This window comes from Callithrix jacchus, chromosome 19 (assembly GCF_049354715.1).
Source record: "Callithrix jacchus isolate 240 chromosome 19, calJac240_pri, whole genome shotgun sequence".
Classification (NCBI taxonomy): Eukaryota; Metazoa; Chordata; class Mammalia; order Primates; family Cebidae; genus Callithrix; species Callithrix jacchus.
This window is the reverse complement of record NC_133520.1, coordinates 53,533,913-53,560,893: the sequence shown is the minus strand read 5'-3', so window position 1 is coordinate 53,560,893 and position 26,981 is coordinate 53,533,913. Positions and strand designations below refer to the sequence as shown.

Genomic DNA, 26,981 nt, shown 5'->3' with positions numbered 1-26,981 from the left:
GGTTTCTCCATGTTGGTCAGACTGGTCTTGAACTCCTGACCTCAGGTGATCCGCCCACCTTGGCCTCCCAAAGTGCTGGGATTACAGGTGTGAGCCACCGCACCCGGCCAGAATCATGTCTGACTGGGAGCACTTCCCATTCCTAGTGTTATAAAATTAAAGGTATGTAAGTTCGCCCTTCTGCATTAATTAATTGGGCATACTAAATGGGAACCTATAGAATTGCCTGAGCCCACGTAGCTTGCTAATTTCACACAGTGTTGGATGAATCCTAGTAGACAGAAAGAGAATACCACTTTGATTGCTGACATGTTAGAAGTTGGAGTACTGGTACTAACAAATTTTCCGTACAAATGTCCTGTGTGGCCCATGAAAAAGGGAAGAGCCTCATCAAGACTACAGTAGATTTTCTAGGCTTGAATAACGTAGCCCTGGCTGGGTGCTGTGGCTCACACCTGTAATCCTAGCACTTTGGGAGGCTGAGGTGGACGGATCGCCTGAAGTCAGCTGTTCGAGACTGGCTTGGCCAACATGGTGAAACCCCATCTCTACTAAAAACACAGAAATTAGCTGGGCATGATGGCAGGCACCTGTAATCCCAGCTACTCAGGCGGCTGAGACAGGAGAATTGCTTGAACCTGGGAGGCAGAGATTGTAGTGAGCCAAGATTGCGCCACTGCACTCCAGCCTGGGCAACAGTGCAAGACTCTGTCTCAAAAAAAAGAAAAAAAAGGTTGAGTCTTGTCATTTAGTTCCTAGGTCTTGTGGCCTACATTTTCTCTATTTAGAGATGCACAGATGGCATAAACTCTACTTTATTAGAATAAATTCACATTTTATACCTTTGAAATTTTCCATTCAAGGGAATCCTAAAAAATTGAGATCTGATTTATTCACAATTCTGATGGTAAGCAGAACACTTACTTAACTTAGCAACAGCTTCCTGTCTTCCCCACATAAATAAAACAAAAAACTAAGGTCTTCAAGGAATATTTCAATAACAAGAATATAAAAATATTGAATACCAACTAAAAAAGAGCAATAGATATAATATTGTAATATCATTTTCATCCAGTGTGATACAATTTTTAAGCTTTATTTTTATGAAACATTTCAGATTCCCTCATATCACAGCACATCAATAAGCAATATGTTCATAGACTAATTTTTATAGTACATGTCATGTCCAAAATTCCCAGTCCTAGGTAAGATATCAAGTTACAAAATACAAGTGCCAATAATTAAACTATAGGTAGTATATTAAACAACAGTGAGTTCTTAGCAATTATGTGAAACGAGGCTTTAATCAAAAAGAGACTTAATACCACTAGATGTCTTTTTTCCCCAAGAGCAATTAATTCAATCAAGTCCACGATTCCAAGCTCAAGTTACAAGTTTTATATGCTTAAAGCAAACCAGTAAAGGCAATCAATGCTTAAGTGGTATATTTTAGTATACATCATACTTCTGACAATCTCTCATCGCATTCAATTTTTAGAACTTGTCTCGGAGTCTAATGAAACAAAAGAATTACAGAAGAAAGCCCACTCCACTTTGAGGAACATAATGTAATTGTTCTGTCTGGGTACAAAGGTACTGTCACAACACTGGGAGTCTTCAGTCAACTTCCCGTACTCACCAAAAGCATACTTCCTTCATCTACAACTGTAATTGGAACACACAGATTTTACATGAAGAAAATCCTGTACTTCCAGTTTTAAAAAGCTGACAATTCTATGAAGAAGTAACCATTTAAATATCTAACTATACACATTTAAGTTTTCAGAACTTCATGCCTTATGAGGAATTTTGATTTCAGAAGTATCATTTCAGAGACTCAGCATCATATATTACATGTTTCATACAGTATAGTATTAGAAACTGTAAATGGCACAGAATAATCATAATTATCACAAAATTTTAACAATTTCCAGTGATCTTAAAAAGACAAATTATAACTCTCTTTGCTCAGCTAAGATATCCAGTTATGGTTATAACTTTTGAAAATGCTAAAGTTATGTGAAAAAAATTAGTCAAAGAAAATCTGTAAATCTGATACTTTCAATCTTGTAAATATGCATAGCCAAAGAGAAAATAAAGGGGTTTACCTGGCACATGAAGAATTAAGTCACTGAGCTTTACAGCCCTGAGCCACTTTGGCAGCTATTTTAGGTTTCACGTAATTTTCACAGTCTGAGTACCACCATTTTCATTTTGATAAAAGAAATGACCTTTTGAAATCATGGACATAAAAAATGGTGCTTATGGACAAGAATCACCACTAGAAGCTAGACACAAAATGGAGCATAGCAAGCAGTTTCTCTCAAAGTGTAAGGAACGTCGTAGAATATACAAGAGAGAAGCTCACATTTCTTTAGTTATTCTGTTTTACGAAACAATTTGAAGTAAGCATTATATTCATGTTTAAAAACAAAGCAGGGAAAATTAAAAAAATGAAACAAGAAAAATGCAGCATGGAACATTTTAGGAGTCACAGAAGGTTCTCTTCTTCCTTTTGGGCATATTGTCTCACCTGTTTTCACTTTGTTACAAAAAGAAACAAAACCAAATCTCTGCTCAGAGTAGTCATAGCACAGGAGGATTTGCATGTTGTTCTAATTTCCCAACCATCTAGACCCTGAAATCTAAATAAATATTTCAGTGAAAGCTTTTTTTTTTTTCATTTGCATGAAGTCTGAGCCACTATATACCCTACCCCGAATGGGGGAAGATGGGACAGCTATATCTTATACCGAAGCGGTGGCAGCTATAACCTGGCAGCTGCTGCCAGATTCTCCAGTGTGTCCTGCTTATTATTTTTTAATATGAGAAAGACAAAAGCTACAGCTGGAAACTCACACACCTTAGAAATATGTTGAAAAATGTTATTATAGTCCTTGGGATTTCCAAGTAAAGGCTCTCAAATCAAGTATTACAAAGCTGCTAATTAGCAACTGAAAACTAGCTGTTCAAATTATACCAGAAATATTTGCTGAATTGTTTTTATGAAAGCTTCCTCTTGGAGTCTGAAGCTTTCATCAGAGTATCCGAATCCATACACCAGCTAATTTCAAGAAAGAATTCTGTTGACTAAAACCCTAAAACCAGTTCCAACTCTTTTCTTTTTCCCAAATAGTCCAACGTTTCAAGAGAAACGTTTTGAAGAGAAATATATGAGGCAGGGTGTTTTATATGGCACTGTAACCTTTAGGAAACCTAACATTTGAGTGAACTGGGAAACTTTTCACAACATACTTAAACTCTATGTATTTGTAGATACTATCACTCTGCTGTATAATATATATTGTGGGGAAAAAAAGAAGAAGAAAAAAAAGACCAGCCTGGGCAACATGGGGAAACCCATCTTTACAAAGAACACAAAAATTAGCTGGGTATGGTGGTGCCTGCCTGTTTCCAGCTACATGGGAAGCTGAGGTGGGAGGATTGCTTGGGCCTGGGAGGTCAAGGCTGCAGTGAGTCGAGACCTTGCAGTGAGATCCTGTCTCTAAAAAAAAAAAAAAAAAAACAAAAAGTGTTTTATCAAAGGATAAAACTTATATGCTATAGTGTATAGTGTGACCATAATTTGAAAGGGAATTAGCATAATTCAAAAGGATAGCTAGCATACTATATGTTTCAATCATTCCAGTATTTTTGTTATTTGGGTTTAATTTCTTTTCCTCTTTTGGTTTTGTATTTCTAAGAGGGCACCTTTTATTTTCAAGTTGTGTTTAAAACTATAAAGAGTATGCGAATACAACTTAATATAAATATAAATAATATATAAGCTTTCTCTCTATATATATGTACATATAAACAGACCCAAGCATTAGACCACTGATGTTGTACTTTCAGGATTCACACGAATAAGTCTAGATGCATTCCTCAGATCTTGGAGTTGCTTAGCAGGTTTCCCCACACCTTCTTCAAACCTTTTCTCCACGACAGGGAGGACTGTTTCATATAAAAAGGATGCATTCTGCCTGATAAAAGCTTTCTTCTCCGGATCCTGCTCACATCGAAGACTATAATCCACATGCTGAACAGCAACCAGAATGATTTCCACCAGGCTCTCCAAAAGTACCATGTGCAGCTCTGGGAAATACAGCTTCAGGGCCTCTTCCAAAAAGCCCATGGTCTGTTTGGTGAAAGCAACCACTGTGTAACTTAAGTTCACCCAGCAGTCATCCCCCGTGTACTGCTCAAAGTTACTTACCCCGCAACTTTTCATCTCTTCTTTGAGCTTACCCAGGGCTTCTGGCGTCATCAAGTTCATCTTCCTCCACATCTCTTCAGAGTTGCGATGTTTAGTGGCTTCAATGATGATTTCTTTGTAACTGTGCAAGGCCCCTTGGATGTCTTTCACCAGAAGGGCGTGGATGATGAAGGTGAGGTCTAGTCCGATATCACCCAGTTGCTGGCAATGCTCCTTAGCCACTTTTACACACTCAGCTGCTGTAGAGAGGCTCTCCTTACTATCAAACACCTGCTTGCTAAAAGCATCCACAAACATGCCCATGGCTGATCTTGCCCAGACCACAAACGCAGAATAGCAGCCACTGTCAGTTCCTGCAAAATCAATCTCAAATTCTTTTGCAGTCTCAAGAAGGCTAGTAAAGAAGACATGGCACAGCTTTTGAATATAGAGTAAAGTGGCACCTTCAATGCGAAGCTGACGAATTGCAGTATGAACAGCGACTGCCCTGTTTCTCAAAAATAGCTCACAGGCCTTCGTGCACTGGCCCAGCCGGATCAGTTGAGAAACTGCTCTGCGGGTAGCCTTGGGACCACCTCTCAGCGAACGATCTGGGGAGAGTTCGAAAACTAGCACCTCAGTGAGCTGTCGAACTCTCTCATCCACTTTGGCCCTTAGTTCTTTTACAGGAGGTGGGCTAGGCTTATCTTCCAGGTAATGGTTCAATTTATCCAGGAGGTCGACGGCCCCTTCAAAGTCCCTCTGGGCAATACAGACATCCAGGTCTTCAGGTAACTCCTGGATCCATTCCATGGAGAGGTCCACCTTCTCTTCCTCTACCTCAGGAACAGCTGGTTCTTCTTCTTCATCATCCTCAAATGGGTTAGTGGCCTTGGAAGTCACTTGGGGTGGCCCTCGAGGGGCTGCTGCCTCCTCCTGCTCCCTTCGCCTTTTCTCACTTAGGGCTCTCTTGGTCTCCTCCAGTACTTCCAGCCACTCTCGTTTGATTTTAGCATTTTCGGCCTGGAAAATACGGCTCTCAGGGAACATAAGCAGCTTGAACATGTCCTTCATGGGTGGGTTGTCCTTGACATTGACTACGGCCAAACCATCTAGGGAATAGAGCGCGTTGTAGCGATACATCCCCCGCCGCTGCGGCAGCCAGGTAGCCACCAACAAACAATCGTTCATGAGAAAGCCGTGCACTCGCTGCAGTTGGGCCATGTGGTCCGCATCGTATTCCACTAGGTCCCCGTTGTACACCAGGTACTGTCCCGGCGTCTCCAGCAGGTGCCTGCAGCCTTCCACCTTCTCAAGCAGGGTGGTGAGAGTGCGCTGCTTTCCTTCCTCGCCTGGACCGGAGCCGTCGCGGGAGGCACCCCCGGGGGAGGGGAAAAAGCCAGCCTGGCCTCGGAGGTGGTCTCGGGCCCCCGCCCCACCGACTCCCTCCTCCCCCCCAGAGGCGGCGGCGGTTCCGGCGGCCGCGGCTGCAGGCAGCAATGTAAGCGGGATGCTCTCCAGGCTGCTCTTCTGCTCGGTCAGCAGGTGGCTGAGCTGGTACATCTCGCTCTCCAGGTAGGAGATCTCGCGGGCGGTCTCTATGAACTGCCGGTAGTTCTGGTAGACGTTGCGCTTCAAATTCTGCGCGGTCTCCTCCGCCAGCGCCTGGATGCGCTGCCGGTGCTCCTGGAGATCCCGGTCCCCATCCGACTGCTGCGAGAGCTGCTTCACGTACAGCCGCGCCTCAAAACCACCCGACTCCAGCTGCCGACGCAGGCGGCTCGCCCCACTGTCTGACATCGTCATCGCCATTTCCGTCCGGGTCTCAGGCACTTACTGTCACTATCGGCGCCGCAGCCGCGGCAGCTGTCCAGACCCACCCAAGACCAGCGGAGCTCTAGGGCTGAGGAAGCAGGATGGGAACGAGACGAGTACGCCTGCGCCGGGTTTGAGCGTCAGACACTGCGCCTGCGCAAGGTGCCGAGCGCAGACTGCGGCTGCGTAGGACTGCCGTCGGTTAAAGCGCATGCGCAAGAAGAGCTATTGCGGAAGTGAGGGGAGAGGCCGAGCGAAACTTGGGTACTGCGCATGACCCGAGCGTGACGTTGAGGCTTGAAATAACTGGCAAAGTAAGGCTGGAACTAGCTTCCTGAAAGCTTCCTAGGGCCCGAGCCTTGGGAGCCCAGAGTCTGCGCCTACTAGGAGGTGTCACGCTGACTGCTCTTTTTAAAGACCTAGAATCTTGGCTTCGGCGTTTGGGGTAAGCTCCGTTTTGGTTCACGTTCTCGTTCTCAAGAGGGTTTCCGCGGACTCTCGCGAGATTGGCCGTCCGGAGAGCCGGTGTCTCCTAGGAGCTTAGTCCTGGTCCTCTGCGAGGCGGCGTGGGGTCGCGGCCTGATTCGGGAGTCAGCCTGACGCCGGCGGACCCCGCCTGGGATCTTGGCAGCGATGGATGATGACCTGATGTTGGCACTGCGGCTTCAGGAGGAGTGGAACTTGCAGGTCATGGAGCGCAATCAGGCCCAGGAGCCCCTGTCGCTGGTGGACGCGTCGTGGGAATTGGTGGACCCCACGCCGGACTTGCAGGCCCTGTTTGTTCAGTTTAACGACCAGTTCTTCTGGGGCCAACTGGAGGCGGTCGAGGTGAAGTGGAGCGTGCGAATGACCCTGTGAGTTCCCAGCCCTCTGGGGAAAGAGGCGGGATTAGCAGCTCCTCTGCAGCCCTCGGCCCTGGGGTTCTCTCCTTTCTCTGTCCGACCGTCCCAGAGGGGGGTTATATGAGGGGGTCTGGTTTTGGACCTGGCAGTTCCTGTCTTAGCGTGTTTCTCCCACTCGAACAATAAGAAAGCTATGTAGACCATACCGCCACGGTTGGACTCGGACATAATGAGAAATGAGATTGTTATTTGAATCTCACTAAACTTGAAAATGACAAGTTTCTGATTTGCCTTATGATTGTGCTCTAGGAGCCAGAAAAGAGAAGCAACCAAATCTGCCCCTAAGAAAGTGCTGAGGATGCAGAGTAACCTCCAGAGGATGTGTGCTGTCCTCTTCTATTCTCGTTAGGAACCCACTTTAGTGAACTCGTGTGCTGCAGTGGGGATCTTCAGTGATGCTTTTAAAAGGGTTCTTTTTCTACACGCTAAATTTGAACAAATCCCTATTTGAAATAATAATCTACTCCTGCACGTGAACAGGGTTAAATTTAAGATACGGTTGTATACCAGCATGCTTGTTTTTGAGTTGATAGAAAACCTACAGTGAAACAAATTAAGATACGACATTAAATTGTGTGTAAAGTACAAATCTCCTTTGTATAGGCGTCTGTTATAATTTTGGAGATGTGCTACTGGAGATCTACTTGTTAACACCAAATTTGTCGGAAGGAGACTGGGAGTAGCAGAATGGGATTGTCTTTGAGCTGTTGCAGCCCAGCTAGGGCAAGGGAAGCTGCAGTTGGGCCATGTGGTCCGCATAGTATTCCACTGGGTCCCCATTGTACACCAGATACTGTTCTGGTGTCTCCAGCAGGTGCCTGCAGCCTTCCACCTTCTCAAGCAGTGTGGTGAGAATGTGCTACTGAGGGTTGTAACTAATTGGGTGAAATGCGAGTATCTGCTTTGCAGTATCAAGGGGGTATGCTTTCAAGAAAGGCATCTGCCAGTTGAGTTTTCTTAGTGTGAACTGCCCAAGAATGTGTTAAGGACTTGCGTATATTTGGTCAATGTAACACATTTTTATGGTGGTTGTTTTCTAGGTGTGCTGGGATATGCAGCTATGAAGGGAAGGGTGGAATGTGTTCCATCCGCCTGAGCGAACCCCTTTTAAAGTTGAGACCAAGAAAGGATCTTGTAGAGGTATTCTTCATGTACACTTGCTTCCTAGCTCAGTAATTTACAAATGCTTCTCACTGATTTAGAGTGCCGTGAATTAGCCTATATGTGTTTTAAAAAAAAAAAAAAATGCTTTGCCCTCAGTGCAAACTTGAATTATGGGGCAGATAATGGACACTTTATGTTTTTGTATAGTACTTCATAGTAAAAAAAAAAAAAAAAGACTCCTAGATATATTATCTGTTTTGATTTTACAACAGCCCTGTTTATGTTCATGTGTTGCTGTTTTCATTTTTATGAGTAAAGAAATCAGGGTTCAGAGAGGTTCAGTAACTGGCCTAAATTACATGTTTAGAAGCAGAGAAAATACAATCCACATCTTCCTGTTGAGAAAAACAAACTTTGATTCTCCTCAGTTGGGCTGCCACACTGCTGTGCTCTCAGGACGCCTAGCTGAGCTGGCAGCAGAAACCAGTGTGAGGGCACGCTAGAGCTGGTGCTTGCTTCTGCTAGCAAATGGGAGCAGTGGGACCTGAGGCAGGAGGACCTCTTGAACCTGGGAGGTGGAGGTTGCAGTGAGCCAAGACCATGCCATTGCAACCCAGCCTGGGCAACAAGAGCAAAACTCCATCCCCCCAAAAAGAAATATCTATACAAAAGAGCACAGGGTGGTAGAGTTTCTCAGCATGGGGTGGGAAACATGTTAAAACATGCTTGGAGATGAGGGATGCCTTTTTTTTTGTTTCGTTTTTTTTTTTTTTGTTTTTAGACAGAGTTTCACTCTGTCGCCCAGGCTGGAGTGTACTGACACAATCTTGGCTCACTGCAACCTCCACCTCCTGGGCTTTAAGCAATTCTCTCTGCTCAGCCTCCCAAGTAGCGAGGATTACAGGCATCCTCCACCATGCCTGGCTAATGTCTGTGTTTTGAGTAGAGATGGGATTTCGTCATGTTAGCCAGTCTAGTCTTGAACTCCTGACCCCAGGTGATCCACCCACCTTGGCCTGCCTCCCAAAGTGCTGGGGTTACAGGCATGAGCCACGGCTGCCTGGCCTGGGATGCTGTTTTTAAGAATAATAGAAGGCAGTGGGTTATATAACAGTGTGAATATACTCAACACTGAACTGTACACATAAAAATGGGTAAGATGGTGAATTTTGTTTATGTGTTTCTTACCACAATTTGTTTGAAGAATAGCTACTAAATGTAAAATTATACAGTAGAAATACTTGATTAATGAAAAAGAACAAAGCTTAGATGATGTAAAGAGAAAGGTGGGCGTAAAGAAAATATCAACAATTAAATGTACGTGGACTAAACACTCCATCGAAGGCATGGCATGGCATGGTAGATTAAAAGAGCCATGCTTACAGTAAAGACACACTTATTTTAAGTTTAAAAGCGTGGGGAGGCGTGTATCACCCACACACTTAACGGCAGGAAACGCTAGTGGCTATATAGGTTGAGTATTCCTTATCCAAAGTGTTTGGGACCAGAAGTGTTTCAGATTTCAGATGTTTTTAAAAAATTGGAATATTTGCATTATACTTACTGGTTGAGCTTCCCTGATCCAAAAATCCCAAATCTGAAATGGCTTTAGTGAGCATTTCCTTGGAACATAACCTTTAAGCATCTTGTAAGTGCTCAAATAGTTTTGGATTTTGGAGCATTTCAGATTTTGGATTGTCAAATTAGAGATGTTCAAGCAGTATTAGTATCAGACTAAAGACTTCAAGGGAAGAAGTTTTACTAGAAGAAAGCCGGGGTATTTTACAACAAAAAAATAATCTATTAAAAGACAATACAGAATGACCCTTAAAGTGATAACACAGCTTTAAATTTTATGAGGCATAAATTAGCAGAAGCAAAAAAAAATCTACAATAGGGGCGGCTCACGCCTGTAATCCCAGCACTTTGTGAGGCTGAGGTTGGCGGATCACTTGAGGCCAGGAGTTCGAGACCAGCCTGACCAACATGGTGAAACCCATCTCTACTAAAAATACAATAATTGGCCGGGTGTGGTGACACCCACCTGTAGTCCCAGCTATTCAGGAGGCTGACGCACAAGAATCACCCTTGAACCCGGGAGGCAGTGGTTACAGTGAGCCGAGATCACACCACAGCATTCCAGCCTTGGTGACAGAGGATGACCTTGTCTCATACAGCCTCAACCTCTCAGGCCCAAGCAATCCCCCTGCCTCAGTCGCCCAACGTGCTATGATTACAGGTGTCGACCACCTTGCCCAGCCTCATACTTGCAGAATGTTAACACAACCTTTTCAGTAACCCAATGAATAAGCAGAAAAAAATAATAAACATTTTTAAAAGTTGAACAGCATGATTAACCGAATCAGCCTTACAAGGAGTCCTAATTGGAAGAGTTGCTTAAAGAATATGTATTGGGTAAATGATTACAAAAACACATGAATAAATGTTTTTAACTAGTGCATGAGAAGAGAATGGGGAATGTATAATGGTATCAAGTGAGCGCTTCCTGTTGGCAGAAAGTTACAAAACAACGTTTTGGTCAATGGCGGACCCCATGTATAACAGTTGTCCCATAAGATTATAAGGCCATATTTTTATTATTTTAAATTTTTTATTTATTTTTTGAGATGGAGTTTCGCTCTTGTTGCCCAGGCTGGAGTACAATGACACGATCTTGGCTCACTGCAGTCTCCACCTCCCGGGTGCAAATGATCCTCCTACCTCAGCTTCCCAGGTAGCTGGGATTACAGGTGCCTGCCACCATGCCCTGCTGATTTTTGTGTTTTTAGTAGAGGTGGGGTTTCCCCATGTTGCCAGGCTGGTCTCAAACTCCTGACCTCAGGTGATCTGCCCACCTTGGCCTTCCAAAGTGCTGGGACTATAGCTGTGAGCCATCATGCCTGGCCAAGACCATATTTTTTTTTTTTTTTTGAGACAGCGTTTCACTCTTGTTACCCAGGCTGGAGTGCAATGGCGCGATCTCAGCTCACCGCAACCTTTGCCTCCTGGGTTCAGGCAATTCTCCTGCCTCAGCCTCCTGAGTAGGTGGGATTACAGGTGTGCACCACTGTGCCCAGCTAATTTTTTGTATTTTTAGTAGAGATGGGGTTTCACCATGTTGACCAGGATGGTTTCGATCTCTTGACCTTGTGATCCACCCGCCTCAGCCTCCCAAAGTGCTGGGATTACAGGCGTGAGCCACTGCACCTGGCCAAGACCATATTTTTATTGTACCTTTTCTGTTTTTTATATTTAGTTGCACAAATACTTACCATTGTGTTGCACTGCCTACAGCATTCAGTATAGTAACATGCTGTACAGGTTTGCTGCCTAGGAGCAGAGGCTATACCCTGTAGCCTCGGTGTGTAGTTAGGCTATACCATCTGGGTTTGTGTAAGTACACTCTTGTTTGCACAATGACAAAATGGCCTAAAAATGGATTTTTCAGAACATGCCCTTGTCAAGTGAGGCACAACTGTAGTTAACTAAATCATAATGAAGGGGGTTCAGAAAAGGAACAGACATTATCTGGTTGAGGTGGTCAAGAAAAGCTTTATAACTGAACATTTTATTACTACCATCCCCACTCCTACTGCTTACTATCAAGCACCTATTGAGTGTGAAACTTTGGACTAAATTAAAGTAGCCTTTACTACAGCCCTACAAAATTAGGATCTCCCATTTTAGGGATGAGGAGTCACTTGTAACCTGTCCCAGGTCTCATGCATATGATTGTGGGTTTAGGTTCTAGTTTCCCTGACTCTTAAGGCTCTTGTCTGTACCCTTTACCATTCAGCTCATACTCCTGTTGATTAAAACGTGGAGAGGTGAGCCCTAAAGGATAAACTGTATCCTTGACAAGCAGAGATAGTACAGGAGGCCACCCTTGGCAGAAAGAGTGGGAGTAATATGAACAAAAGTTAGATCAGACAATGGGGGGCATGTTTAGGACAAAAGTAGTTCGTTTTGACTGGATAAAACAGTAATGGGAAACAGGTATTTTGGGACTGTGTTGTATATATCCTTGAATTGAGACTAAATGTGGAAAATGATAGATATAAAAAAATGTTCATACCATTTTGGGGATGTTTTTAATGTTTAATTAAATTGAACCAAAAATCAGGAACCTAAATTCATTTCTCCTTTATAAGAATAGTTCTTTGTCATTACTCTAATTTAGAATGTGGAGAAACTTTTGAAATACCTTTCTTGAGTTTGAGTCTTCTTCATTGAGTGGCATTTACTTGAAAAATAAAGTTCTGGCTGGGTGCAGTGGCTCATGCATGTAATCCCAGGCAAAGACAGATGGATTACTTGAGCCCAAGAGTTGGAGACCTATCTGGGCAAGATAGTGAGACCCCGTCACTACAAAAAAATTGAAAAAGTATTAGCCAGGTGTGGTGGCACGCACCTGTAATCCCAGCTACTCTGGGATCAAATTTGAGGCTGCAGTGAAGTATAATCATGCCACTGCACTCCAGTCTAGGTGACAAAGTGAGAACCCATGTCTGAGAAATAATGAGATAAATAAATAAAGTTCCTTTTAAGAGATACAGTTGATAATTTTTAGAGGGATATATGAATGACCAAGTTAAAATGTTTGATTCTCTCATTTTTCTGTTCAGCATAATTTTATAAGACTAAAATTCATTAATGACAGTCTAGTTCTTCTGATGGAAATTCTTTTTAAAAAAAATTTTGGAGGATCATGAAAAAGGTATGTCTTTGAAGATCTTTCTGATTTTTGCTTAAAAAATTATTTGTATTTTTTAGAGCAAAAACCCGAGCAACCTTAAATGCTTTTGTTAATTTTGCACAGAAACTTGTGCATCCTTGGTGTGGAATGGGCAGTAGGTTTTCATTTTAAAGTTTTCATAATTTCTTAATCAAAACCCAAAAACTGTAGAAAGCTGTATACAAAGATGTATTGTTCAATATCCTCCTCTATCTTGAATTCCCTATTTGCTGTAGGAACTGTTAGTTTCTTTTTACTCTTTCATTTTTCTGTTTTGCAAATATTTCTATCCATTTTTATTCCTTTTCCCCACCACACAGAATTTTTCTTACACAAAATACTGTGCACAATCTTCTGTACTTTGTCTTTTTCTTTTTCTTTCTATTTTTTTTTTGTGAGATGAATTTTCGATCTTGTTACCCAGGCTGGAGTGCAGTCATCTCGGCTCACTGTAACCTCTGCCTCCCGGGTTCAAGAGATTCTCCTGCCTCAGTCTCCTTAGTAGGAGATTATAGGCGCCTGCCACCATGCCCAGCTAATTTTTGTATATTTAGTAGAGACGAGGTTTTACCATGTTGACAAGGCTGGTCTTGAATTCCTGACCTCAGATAATCCACCCACCCCAGCCTCCCAAAGTGCTGGGATTACAGGCAGGCATCAGCCACCATGCCTGGCCCCTGTCTTTTTCATTGGTATACTCTGTAGCTTTCTCCAAATCTATTTCACATAGATCCTTCTCATTCTTTTTTAAGGCTGCATATAATTCCATTATGTGGATGTACAAAACACTGGAGTTATTTCCAGTCTTTTGCTATTATAAGCAGTGTCACAGTGAATACCCTTGTACATATGACCTTGCATGCTAGTCAGGTGTGGCTGCCTCAAAAGACAAATGCATTTGTAATTTTGTTAGATGCTGCCAGATTTTCCTTAGGAGAATTGCACTTCCATCAGAAGTATATGGGAATGTTTATTTTCCCTTAGCTTTATTAACGGTGTCAAATTTTATGAGTTTTACCAATCTTGATAAGTCGTAGTGTCCTAGTGTTGGGTTTTTGTGGGTTTTTTTTTTTGGTTTTTTGAGACAGGGTCTTGCTGGGTTGCCCAGGCTGGAGGCAATCAAAGCTCACTGCAACCTTGAATTCCTGGCCTCAAGAGATCCTCCTGTCTCAGCCTCCTGAGTAGATAGGACTACAGGTTCACACTCTTACACCTAACTAATTGCTTTGTTTTATTTTGGTAGAGACAAGGTCTCACTATGTTGACCCAGGCTGGTTTTCAACTCCTGGCCTCAAGCAGTCCTCCCACCTCAGCCTCCCAAAGGGCTAGGATTACAGGCATGAACCACCATGCCTGACCATCCTAGTGTAGTATTAATTTGCATTTCTCTTTATAAATGAAGTTAGGTATTTTTTTTTCATTTGTTTATGGGTCATTTATACTTCTGTGAATTCCGTAATCTTTGCCCATTTTGAAATTGGGTTGTCATTTCCCTGTTGACATTGGACCTCTTTGTATATTAGGAATAGCCTATGATATAATTTATACATATATTTTTCTAAGTTTATCTTTTTACTTACGGGTTTTTTACTAGAGTTTTAATGTTTTGCCGGGACGCAGCGGCTCACGCCTGTAATCCCAGCACTTTGGGAGGCTGAGACGGGCAGATCACTTGAGGTCAGGAGTTCAAGACCAGTTTGGCCAACATGGCCAAACCTCATCTCTGCTAAAATACAAAAATTAGCTGGGCATAGTGGCAGGCGCCTGTAGTCCCAGCTACTGAGGAGGCTGAGGCGTGAGAATCGCTTGGACCCTGGAGGCAGAGGTTGCAGTTAGCCGAAATTGAGCCACTGCACTCCAGCCTGGGCAAAAGAGTGAGACCCTGTCTCAAAAGAAAAAAAGAATTTTTAAAGTTTTTATGTAGTTCAATTCATTGATTTTTCTGGATGTTGATTTGTAGTTAAAAAGGCCTTCTTAGAACAGGGAGTTCTTAACCTGTGATTTTCAGAGCTTCAGATATTATGCAGATTTGGGTACCCCTTCTCTGAAATGCCTGGGACTACAAGTGTCTTAGATTTCAGATTTATTTGGAGTTTGGAATACTCGTGTTATCCTTATAGGTGGACCATCCCAAATCTGAAAATGCGCATTTCCTTTGAGTGTCATGTTGGTGCTCAAAATGCTTCTGAATTTTGGATTTTCAGCATTAGGATGCTCAACTCTTATGCAGTGTTTTGTGACTGTGTGCTTACATAATTTTTATAAAATGAGGTGGGTTTTTTGTTGATGTTTTATTTTTGTGAGATAGGATCTCATTCTGTTACCCAGGCTGGAGTGCAGTAGCATGATCATAACTCACAGTAGCCTCAACTCCCCAGGCTCAGAGGATCCACCCATCTCAGCCTCCTCAGTAGCTGGGACTATCGGCATGTACCACCACACCCAGCTAATTTTTGTATTTTTTTGTAGAGGCAGGGTTTCGCCATCTTGCCCAGGCTGGTCTCAAACTCCTGGGCTCAAGCAATCCTCCCACCTTTACCTCCCAAAGTGTGGGGATTACAGGCATGAGCCACTGTACCCAGCCTAGAAGGGTACCCAGCCTGAAGGAACCCTGTGATACAAAAAAGGTAAGACTCCAGATAGAATAAGAAAATGTATATTTTCTGATGTGTCATACAAACTCTGAAAATAATTTGATTATTTTTTGTTCCAGACCCTCCTGCATGAAATGATACATGCCTATTTATTTGTCACTAATAATGATAAAGACCGAGAAGGGCATGGTCCAGAGTTTTGTAAACATATGCATCGAATCAACAGAATGACTGGAGCCAATATAACGGTATATAAGGCCATATATATTTATGATATTTAGTAGTTGTTTATTCAGTAACTCCTGAGATTTAATTAAAAGTAGAGAACAAGGTACAAAGAAATATCTTTGAGGATTTTCCACAGCAAACAAGAGACTTAGAGAAGCATATTGGCTTGTCTGGGGCCACATGGTAGAATGGCAGCAGAGCCAGTGATGTCCCAAGGCCTCTGACCTTTCTAAGTCAATGGTTAATTCAGGCCTGCAGTACCTCTCTTCTGGACTCATATGACCTCTTAACTTGGTTTCCTTATTATTGTCGTCTTTAGTTCATCCTGTATCCTGCTACCATTGCAGGTGTCATTCCCTCTCAGAATTCTTCGAGTCATATCTCTGCATGGTATTGTAGGAGGTGGCAAAGCCTGAAGTCCAAAAAGCCGGAAGCATTAGGCTACTTGGATTCAAATCCTGGCTCCACCAGTTATTAACTTTAACTTTTCTATGCCTCATTTTACTCCCATGGCAAATGAGAGTAATAACAGTACCTATCTATTGGATCCTTGTGAGGAGAAAGGATTAAAGGCAAAAGCACTTCAAAACATTTTAGCCCAGTTTGAGCACTAATTAAACATTAGTTGTTTAATCATTACTGTATTTGTTTTATTAAATAACCTGTTCCTTTTTTACTACCTCCACTCTTGCCTGTGTCCTAAAGCGTGCCACTGCTCTGCTCTATGTCTGAATGCTCTTCATCGTCCCAGTGGCATCTCATTTCTCCATCTTTTGAATCGTCAGCAGATATTTAAGCTTTTACAATTTTTAATGCTACCTTCATACTTTTGAGCACATAGTAGCTCCTGCCCGTCTTTATAATACATGTATAAGGTGTATAATGTACTGTTCTTACATGGGCTTAACAAATATGAATTGAATATTAATAGAATAGATTACATTCTTTCTTATGTTTGGGTATTTCCTTCCTTTAAAAGGCCACAGAATCCAGTGTGATAGAAAATGAACAGTGCTTAACCGCCATGTTTTGTTTTTGTTTTTGTTTTTTTTGAGATAGGGTCTTGTTCTTTTGCCTAGAGTGGATGCAGTGGTATAATCATAGCCCACTGCAGATTCAACCTCTTGGGCTCAAGTGATCCTCCTGCCTCAGCCTCCTGAGTAGTGGGGGCTACAGGTGCGTGCCACTGTGCCAGGCTATTTCAAAAAAATTTTTTTTCTTTAGAGATAGGGTCTCACCATGTTGCCCAGGCTGGTCTTGAACTCATGGGCTCAAGTGATCCTCCTATCTCAGCCTCCCAAAATGGTGGGATTACAGGCATGAGCCACCATGCCTGGTCTCTCCATACATTATTATTTTCTAACTATTAGTTTTAATTTTCTAAAGACCTCATTTAATTATTAGTACAGTTACTTCAACATTAGGAAAGTGGCTTGCAGTCTTAAAAAAATCAGACATAAGGGCCGGGCACGGTTGCTCATGCCTGTAATCCCAGCACTTTGGAAGGCTGAGGCAGGTGGATCACAAGGTCAGTAGTTCAAGACCAGCCTGGCCAAGATGATGAAACCCCGTCTCTACTAAAAATACAAAAAAAATTAGCTGGGTGTGGTGGCAGGTGTCTGTAATCCCAGCTACTCGGGAGGCTGAGGCAAAGAATTGCTTGAACCTGGGAGGTGGAGGTTGCATTGAGCATGCCACTGCACTTCAGCCTGGGCAACAGAGCGAGATTGAGTCTCAAAATCAGATATAAAATCAAGGTTAGCAAGATAATTATAGAGTTGCTTGTATAAAATACTTTGTTTCTTAACCAGAACTTATACTTTAAGCAAAGCCCTTGTATACATCCCATTGTTCAGCTGGAAGAGGATTTGTTCTTTTATCTTAGATATCTGTGTGTTTTTATTTAGGAGAGGTTTTATGGAGTGAACACCCCTTGCTTTTACAGGTTTCATTCTGTCATAAGGAACTTCACAGAGTATCTACCTTGTAGAATAATTTTATTTTAGTGATTACATTGTTAAAAGTCACATTCCCAGGCTGTAGGAGTTATAGGAATTTCAAGCAAAACAGATCTAGGCTGGGTGTGGTGGCTCACTCTTGTAATCCCAGCACTTTGAGAGGCCAAAATGGGAGGATCACTTGAGCCCAGGAGTTTGAGATCAGCCTGGGCACTATAGTGAGATCTTGTTTCCACAAAATTTTAAAAATTAGCCAAGCGTGGTAGCTCACACTTGCAGTCACAGCTACTCAGGAGGCTGAGGTGGGAGGATCACATGAGCCTGGGAGGTGGAGGTTGCAGTGAGCCAAGATCATGCCACCTCACTCCAGCCTGGGCAAATAGAGTGAGTCCATGTCACAAAACAAACAAAACATCCATTTCCGGCCGGGCGCGGTGGCTCAAGCCTGTAATCCCAGCACTTTGGGAGGCCAAGGCAGGTGGATCATGAGGTCAAGAGATGGAGACCATCCTGGTCAACATGGTGAAACCACATCTCTACTAAAAATACAAAAAATCAGCTGGGCATGGTGGCACGTGCCTGTAATCCCAGCTACTCAGGAGGCTGAGGCAGGAGAATTGCCTGAACCCAGGAGGCGGAGGTTGCGGTGAGCCGAGATGGCGCCATTGCACTCCAGCCTGGGTAACGAGCTTGAAACTCCATCTCAAAAATAAAAAAATAAAATAAATAAATAAATAAAACATCCATTTCCCTGTCTTTTTTGGTAACAAATTAAAGTCAAGAGTTCTGAATGTAATATAGTGTGGGGTTTCCGATCCTTCTTTGCCTTAAAACCTATGTCCTTCAATCCTTTCTGCATCCAATATAATGTGTATCATTTGCATGCTTACCAAGTAGTAGAAATTTTTTGCTTAGGATGGAGAGAAAGTGAATTTAACACTATCTATAGAATTATGGAAAAGCTGAGCATTCTTAAGCACAAGGGGAATTTATTAGAAAGCTAAATGTCTTTGGCAAAAAACCAGAATCTCATATACAGATGCTTCTTACTCTTACAGAAATAGTAATGTTCCAATGAGAAGGCAGAAGAATAAGGTGGCTATAGTCATTTAGGAGTCGCTTTCAAATAGTGTTCTGTAGTCCTCAGTGTCACTGTGCTGAGAGGGCTGACCATCTTTTCAGTCAGATCTTTTCTTTTACCTATTGTCTGCTTAGGTTCTAAGTAGGATTTTTGTCTAGAGAGTGGGGAAAAAAAAGGCATTCTACTTAAGACCCGAAAAGCACACTGAGAAATTTATTTGACTCAATGAATGATGCTTTTCTGGCTGAGCACCTTACTGGTGCCAAATGCACTATATTATCACTAGGGACACAGAAAATTTAAACATTCAGATCCTGGAGAACTTTTCAGTCTGCCAAGAGAAGTATTATAAACAGACAAAATGGTACCACATAAGGCTTATTACGGAGACATAAGCAAAGAACTTCGAGAATGTAGAGAGCGACCTTAGCAGAAGCTTCGTTGGGTAAGATACTAGTGTTGTTAGGCTCAGGCATTTATAGGGAATAGTTTAGTCCATTCGAACCCTTTGCTATTGTTTCTTACAGGGAAAATTTCAATTTAGCAGTGGGAATGATTCTTATTTTAGTATGATATTACATAAACTATCCTAATTTTTTGATAAAAATTTGATTTCAAAAACTTTTAGTATTCATGGAGATTTTCTGTGGTTTTGTTTTTAAAAGATTTCTTGTCTTCTAACCCCACATGCATCTGTGTTTACACAATTTGTGAAGTATTAACTGCTGCTGTTTCCCATTAAAATCGACTTTTGAACAGAAACTAAATATAGTTGCTTTCTTTCCCAAAATAGAACCTTTCAGAAAACTCTGGGAAACAAAGTTTAAAAATTAAAAAAAAAAGACTGTTTATGTACATTGTTGTCTTGCAGTTGCTAACTTGCTTATTGAATACTGAAAATTCTCTCCACTCAGGTATACCATACTTTTCACGATGAGGTGGATGAGTATCGGCGACACTGGTGGCGCTGCAATGGGCCGTGCCAGCACCGGCCGCCATATTACGGCTATGTTAAGCGAGCCACTAACAGGGAACCCTCTGCTCATGACTATTGGTGGGCTGAGCACCAGAAAACCTGTGGAGGCACTTTCATAAAAATCAAGGAGCCAGAGAATTACTCAAAAAAAGGCAAAGGAAAGACAAAACTAGCAAAGCACCCAGTATCAGCTGCAGAGAATAAAGGTACCTTCGTGTGTGTTCTTCCACCGTTTCTGTGACTATATCCAAACTGTAAAGACAATACTGTCCTTCAGAGAACTGGTATTAAGATAAGCTTAAGGACTGTTTCTGGTGTAGAAGTCTTCAGCTGTAGACTCAAGGAAAAAACCCCATGGTCCATGAAATGATGGTAGGAAAATATACTTTGCTCTATACAGAAGTAAGTAAAAGTAGGAATAGTTTCCACTGATATTTTTATTAACTTTTTTAGTTTCTTTTTATTCAGAGAAACAAAACTCAATTCCTGATCATATTTGAGGTAAAGTTCCTTTCCCTATCTTGACTCACTGAGTTATTAGGAAACAGAAGGCAAAAAGATTGTCAAAATAAAAACAGTAATTTTCAAGTAACAGTGCCCGGAATATGCACCCTAACTACACCCCTTCCAATCAGTTGGATTCTATCCAAGTGACTGCTATTGATGTATGTATGTTCGTTAGAAGAATTGCAAAGTATTTGCCAGTACTTCATCTTCAAGATTTACCCTTTTCCTATGAAGTTCAGTTACTGAAGATGCTTCTTCCCTTGGGAAGTTGTTGATTTCATGCGGTAGAACCCAAGAACATAGGCTGTATTTCCCAAATCTTTAATTAAGTGAAGGAGCTGTAGATGAATTAATGTGGAAAGACTTTATCTTCATTTTTGTGAGTAGAGGAAAGATAAGAATGAGGCAGCAGATTTTTCCCTCCTGGAATTACGCATAAAGGACGCTAAGCAATTCTCATGGTAAATGTTGCTTTGTTATTGGTCTTTGGCATGGTAAGATTCTATATATAAATATTCGAGAATTCATTTTATTCTTTATATTCTCTTCAGCATCAGAACTCTTAATTCTGAAGATTGCTCTTCTCGCATTAATAGGATTGCCTAGGTATAAGATAGTTAAAATATTTCTTCATTTTGAGAAAACTGTACGTTAATGTTTGTTACTGTATATCTATTGAGATGAGGCACTTACATAAAAATCTTACTTGCTTTTTTTGCAGATAAACCCAACAGAGGTGAGGCCCAGCTAGTCATCCCTTTTAATGGTAAAGGATATGTTCTAGGAGAAACAAGCAATTTACCTTCACCTGGGAAATTGATCACTTCACATGACATTAATAAAACCCAAAATCTTTTAAATCACAACCATTCAGCAAATGCTGTAAGATCTAATTCTGAAATCAAGGTGAATTTTGAACAGAATGTTTCAAGTAAAAATTCTCATCTAGTCTCCCCTGCTCCTAACAGTCACCAAAATGTTCTAAGCAACTACTTTCCTAGATTATCAGTTGCCAGTCAAAAGGCTTTCAGAGGTGTGAATGGATCTCCACCAAAAAGGGTAACAGTTGGCAACATCCCTAAAAACTCAGTCTCTTCTGGTTCTCAAAGAAGGGTTTCATCTTCTAAGACATCCCTAAGAAATTCTTCAAAAGCAGTGGAATCAACATCTGTGACTCTATCCCAGGATGTGAATGGGTCTGAAGGTACATTCCCAAATAAACGACCTAGGCTAGAGGATAAGACTGTTTTTGACAATTTTTTTATCAAGAAAGAGCGAATAGAAAGCAGGGGTAATGATCCAAATTATAGTTCATGTCCTACAGCCACTCAGAATTCCAGCAGTTCGTCTAGTCAGGGCAAAAGAGTTAATTGCCCAGTTTGTCAGAATGAAGTTTTGGAGTCTCAGATTAATGAACACTTGGACCGGTGCCTTGAAGGTGATTGCGTCAAGGTCAAAAGCTGAAGAAAGTCTTTGAAAAAGGTTGGAAAGTCTTAAGTACCACCTGTATTACCTCACTAATGTGCTGTGTCAGCCAGTCAGGAAGTCCTGGTTAATACTAAGATGTCTAGGCTATAATCTAGTTCACATAACCAATACAGAATGTTCTATTTTATATATACATAGGTAAGATTGTAATTTTAAGATGTTTTGTATCTCAAGGTGCTACATTCACTCTTGCCTTACGTATACTGTAACCCAGGTGGTTCTGCCTGTCATGTATAATTTTTAGATACTTTTGTTCTTTCTTGTTCTTAGGATTTTAAAATCTATTTATCTTTTTATTGTATACTCCTAAAAATATCCATATGAGGAATTCTGTCAGGTATTTGGTTATGTTGACTATTTCTTTATTAATAGTATTACAACTCATTTCCTGAACTCATGTAAATCTTCATAGTGTCAAGACATACTGACCAAAACCACAGTCTAGAGTACAAAGTATATTGTTTTAGAGTATTCAAATTGTATTATTTATTTTTAATGTTTTTTACAAAATCTTAACAGGAACTATATTTTCTATATTTTAAAGAGTTTTATTTGTCCCACTTTTACTAAATGGTGGCAGCAGATTTTAAGTTAAAGAATATGGAATATAGTAAAATAAATTTCTTTTGAAATATTTTTAGTAATAGCCACTGTAAAATCTGTAGGCCAGATTATTGGGTTTGGCTGTTTTCTCAAAATTCAGCAGAGTGGTTAAAATTCAGTGCTGATAAGTAACTGATACGTATAGCATAAACATAACAAAGTTGCCTAGTTTATGTAACAGTGGAAAATTATCTGGAAATAGTATTTTGAACTTTAAGCCAAGTTTCAACCATTATAATAAAAGGAAAACCATTTGTGCATTTAAATTAATTTTTTTTTTAAAAAAAAAAACAAACTTCTTTTTCATGTTCATAGGGAAGGACAAAGATACCTTTATCAGTTTACTTTTTGTCTTGTGGTTGTAACATGCTGTTGGCATAGTCGTAACACCTTAGTTGTTCACAAATTTTCTTTTTTCTTCTTGCAATTTTTCTTCACATCATTGTAATACACGTGCACGAATCTTAAGTGCTCAGCTGGTTAAACTTTTACAATGTCCACCTGTGTAACTACTACCCAGATCAAGTTAGAGAACGCTTCCATTGCCACAGAAGGCTTCCTATAGGTGCCTGCTCCCTGTTGATACCCACGACCCTCACCACCTCCAGAGGTGTACCCACTGTTTTTACCCCATCATCACAGATTATTTTTGAACTTCATGATGGAGGATATTTGTTGCTATGTGTAGCAGGAGGTCATTTTCATTGCTCTTACATTTGTATGAATATACTTGAATTTATTCATCCATTCTAATGTTAATGGCCATTTGAATTATTTCCAGTTTGGGGCCGGTAAGCATAATGCTGCTAAGAACGTTCTTGTCTTTTCTGTTGGGTACACACAGGAAATGGAACTGCTGAGTCACTGGGTATTATTTCTGTTTAGCTTTAGTGAATCCTGCCAGTTGTTTACACTTCTACCAGCAATGTATGAGAGTTTCGGTTCACCATTCTTAACCCTGTTACCAGCCCTTTTCATTTTAGACAGGTTGGATGTTCACAAGTTTTGATATTTCTTAAAACATTAAGTTAAAATTTGAATAAATAGAAATAGCTATTAAAATGTGTATTATGTTCAATATATACAGTTCTATTTTCACAGAGGATCATTTTCTTTAAATGAATCTAACAAATTATGTGTAATTAAATGCTTCCTGAGCCAAAACCACACAAGGTTCTGGGCTGCGAAGTAGCTAAGATGGTCCATGCCCTCCAGGAGCTTTACAGCCAATTGGGGAGTAAGACAGATGTACATTAATCTCCGTAGAGTTTGCTAAGTGCTACACAAGGGTTTTTGCTGGTTGCTGTGAAAAAATGGTAGGAAGGACAATTAGCTCAGTCCAGAACTTCAGGGGATGTTTCTTGGAGGAGACAGCATCCAAAGTTGAATCATGTAGAGTGAGTCGAGTTAGCCTGGTTAATGAAGGGTGGGAAGATTCTTGCAAAGGGAAAAAGTAACACAAGGGCATGGAAATAGACCAGTATGTTCCAAGGGAAGTGTATGCTATTCCAAGTGAATAAAGTGTGGAGAGCAAAATGGCCGAAGCAGGGATGGCAGATAGGACAGATTTAGCTAAGTAGTACCAGTTTGACGTCAGGGACCTTACGTTCCTCACTTTATGTCTGTTTGTGTGATACCTGCTGATAAGCATCTCTTAATTTAGGTGGGGCTTGGAAAGGCTTATAAGCTGGTCAAAACAGGTTGAGAAGTGTTTCCGATGCATTTATTCTGGGGACAGCATAGATGGGGGACGTGTAGTGGCAGGAATGGAGAGAAAAGAAAAGATTTTGAGAAACATCAGGAGTTGGTGTCAAGTTCTAGGGAATGATGGAAATAGTTGAGAAAATGGAACTCAATTTGAAATTAAGCCTTTACTACATCTGTTAAACACTTGAGAAAATTTGCACCCTAAGAATTCTGATATTTCCCCAAATCTGTCATTCATAATAGAGATAGTTTTGTTTCTATTTAGATTTTTCCTTTTAAAGCAAACTTCCCACCTTAAAAGCAGAGCTGGTAATTCTGGCTCAACCCTTAAATGCTCTCCCCTTATTGTGGGGACATGGGGGTCTAGATTTTAATTCTATAAAACAGTGGGTTTTGGGGGGTTTTGCCTTTTTTTTAAGACAGTCTCGCTCTGTTGCCCAGGCTGGATGGAGTGCAGTGACACAATCTCAGCTGACTGTGACCTCTGCCTCCTGCCTCAGCCTCCCAATAGCTGGGATTACAGGTGAGTGCCACCACGCCTGGCTAACTTTTGTATTTTTAGAAGAGATGAGGTTTCACCTTGTTGGCCAGGCTGGTCTTGAACTCCTGACCCCAAGTGATCTGCCCCCTTGGCCTCCCAAAGTGCTGGGAGTACAGGCATGAGCCACTGTGCCTGGCCAATACAGTGTTTTTTAAAGTTAGAGTTGTATGTTACCTAGCCAAAGTAATTTTTACTTTAGAAAATTGTGCTGAATGCAGTGGCTTGCACCTGTAATCCCAATACTTTGGGAGGCCGAGGTGGGTGCATCACCTGAGGGCAGGAGTTTGAGACTAACATGGCCAACATGGTGAAGCCCCATCTCTATTAAAAACACAAAAATTAGAGAGAGGGATCCAAGATGGCCAAATAGGAACAGCTCTGGAGTGCAGTTCCCAGCGAGAACAATGCAGAGGTTGAGTGAACATCGCATTTCCAAATGAGTTATTACTGTCCACACATAGGGAGATTCCTGGGCTGAAGAGTACCACGAGTTTTCAGCACGGCTGTTTCAGCCAGCATAGTGGGTCTCTGCACAAAAACACAAATCTGGGCGGCCATTTCAACTGGTGCCTGGAACGCCTGGGAAATAGCCGCCCATTCAACTGAAAAAAAGTGGGCTGAAACAGGGAGCCAGGTGAACTGGCTCAGCGGGTTCCACCCCCACAAAGACCAGCATCTGAAACCTCTGGATTGAGTTTCACAGCAAGCGCATCTGGACCCCAGACAGTCCAGCTCTGTTGGGGGAAGGGCATCCACCATTACCGAGGCAGTCTGCCACTACTAAGGCAGTCTGCCATTACTGAGGCAGTTCTAACTATACCTCTATAAACAAAACTGCAAGGAAGTTCACACAGCAGCTGGGCAGAGCCCATGGAAGCTCAGCAATGCCTCTGCTGGCAGACTGACTAGCTACCTCCTTGCTGGGCAGGGCAGCTCTGAAAAAAAGGCAGCAGCACATCAGGAACTTATAAATAAAGCCCCACCTTCCCAGGACAGAGCACCTGGGAAAAGAGTCTATGAGTTCTGCTGCAGCAAACTTAAACATACATGCCCAGCAGCTCTGAACAGAACAATGAAGCTCACAGCTCAGTACTTGGGCTCCTATAAGGGACAGACTGTCTCCTCAAGCAGCTCCCTGACCCCCATATATCCAAAGAGTCACCTCATAAAGGAGGGCTCAGGCTGAGATCTGGTGGGTATCCTTCCGGAACAAAGATAACAGAAGAAGAAATTGGCAGCAACCCTTACTGTTCTGCAGCTGCCACAGGTGATCCCCAGGCAAGCAGGGCCTGGAGTGGACCTCCAGTAGTCCTACAGCAGAGGGACCTGTTAGAAAGAAAACTAAAAAACAAATAACTTCAACATCAACAAAAAGGATGTCCAGTCAGAGACCCCATCTGAAAATTACCAACTACAAAGACCACAGGTAGCTAAATCCACAAAGATGGGAAGAAACCAGTGCAGAAAGGATGAAAACACCCCAAACCAGAATGCCTCCCCTCCTCCAAGGGATCACAACTCCTCACCAGCAAAAGAACAAAACTGGATGGAGAATGAGTCTGATAAACTGACAGGCGTCAGAAGATGGGTAGTAAACGTCTCTGAGCTAAAAGAACGTGTTCTAACCCAACAAAGAAACTAAGAACCTTGAAAAAAGGTTTGATGAAATGCTAAGGAGAATAAACAGCTTAGAGAAGAATATAAATGACTTGATGGAGCTGGAAAACAACATGAGAACTTCATAGAGCATACACAAGTTTCAACCGCTGAATTGACCAAGCAGAGGAAAGGATATCAGAGATTGAAGATCAACTCAATGAAATAAAACGAGGAGGCAAGATTAGAGAAAAAAAGAGTGAAAGAAAATTAACAAAGCCTCCAAGAAATATGGGATTATGTGAAGAGGCCTAATCTATGATTGATAGGGGTATGTGAATGTGACAGAGAATGAATCCAAGCTGGAAAACACTCTCCAGGATATTATCCAGGAGAACTTCCCCAACCTAGCAGGGCAGGCTGGTATTCAAGTCCAGGAAATACAGAGAATACCACAAAGATATTCCTCAAGAAGAGCAACCCCAAGGCACATAATCAGGGTTGAAATGAAGGAAAAAATGCTAAGGGCAGCCAGAGAGAAAGGTCGGGTTGCCCACAAAGGGAAGCCCATCAGACTCATAGCGGATCTCTCAGCAGAAACCCTACAAGCCAGAAGAGAGTGGGGGCCAATATTCAACATCCTTAAAGAAAAGAACTTTCCACCTAGAATTTCATATCCAGCCAAACTAAGCTTCATAAGCAAAGGAGAAAGAAAATCCTTTATAGACAAGCAATTGTTGAGAGATTTCATCACCACCATGCCTGCTTTACAAGAGCTCCTGAAAGAGGCACTACACATAGAAAGGAACAACCAGTACCAGCCACTCCAAAAACATACCAAATGGTAAAGAACATCGACACAATGAAGAAACTGCATCAACTAATGGGCAGAACAACCAGCTATCATCAAAATGGCAGGATCAAATTCAACATAACATAACCTTAAATGTA

At 41.7% G+C, this 26,981-nt stretch overlaps 2 protein-coding genes across 6 annotated transcripts; one reads left to right on the top strand and one right to left on the bottom strand.

Annotated features, from left to right (window-relative positions):
• Positions 1 to 1,075: 1,075 nt before the first annotated feature.
• On the bottom strand, positions 1,076 to 6,130 carry EXOC8 (exocyst complex component 8). The gene has a single exon (XM_002760897.6). The coding sequence runs from the start codon at positions 6,005 to 6,007 to the stop codon at positions 3,830 to 3,832; it is 2,178 nt and encodes a 725-aa protein (XP_002760943.1). The 5' UTR covers positions 6,008 to 6,130; the 3' UTR covers positions 1,076 to 3,829.
• Positions 6,131 to 6,296: 166 nt separating this feature from the next.
• Positions 6,297 to 23,248, top strand: SPRTN (SprT-like N-terminal domain). 5 transcript variants are annotated; one of them, XM_054247994.2, is made up of 6 exons: positions 6,297 to 6,864; positions 7,953 to 8,052; positions 15,465 to 15,593; positions 19,527 to 19,794; positions 20,647 to 20,701; positions 20,817 to 23,248. In XM_054247994.2, exons 1-6 carry the CDS (start codon positions 6,644 to 6,646, stop codon positions 20,818 to 20,820), a joined length of 777 nt encoding a protein of 258 aa, XP_054103969.1. In that variant the 5' UTR covers positions 6,297 to 6,643; the 3' UTR covers positions 20,821 to 23,248. The 5 variants fall into 5 exon arrangements, with proteins under 5 accessions (XP_054103969.1, XP_078213462.1, XP_002760951.4 ...); XM_078357336.1 differs by lacking the exon at positions 20,647 to 20,701 and adding an exon at positions 15,221 to 15,378; XM_002760905.6 differs by lacking the exon at positions 20,647 to 20,701.
• The last annotated feature ends 3,733 nt before the right edge of the window (positions 23,249 to 26,981 follow it).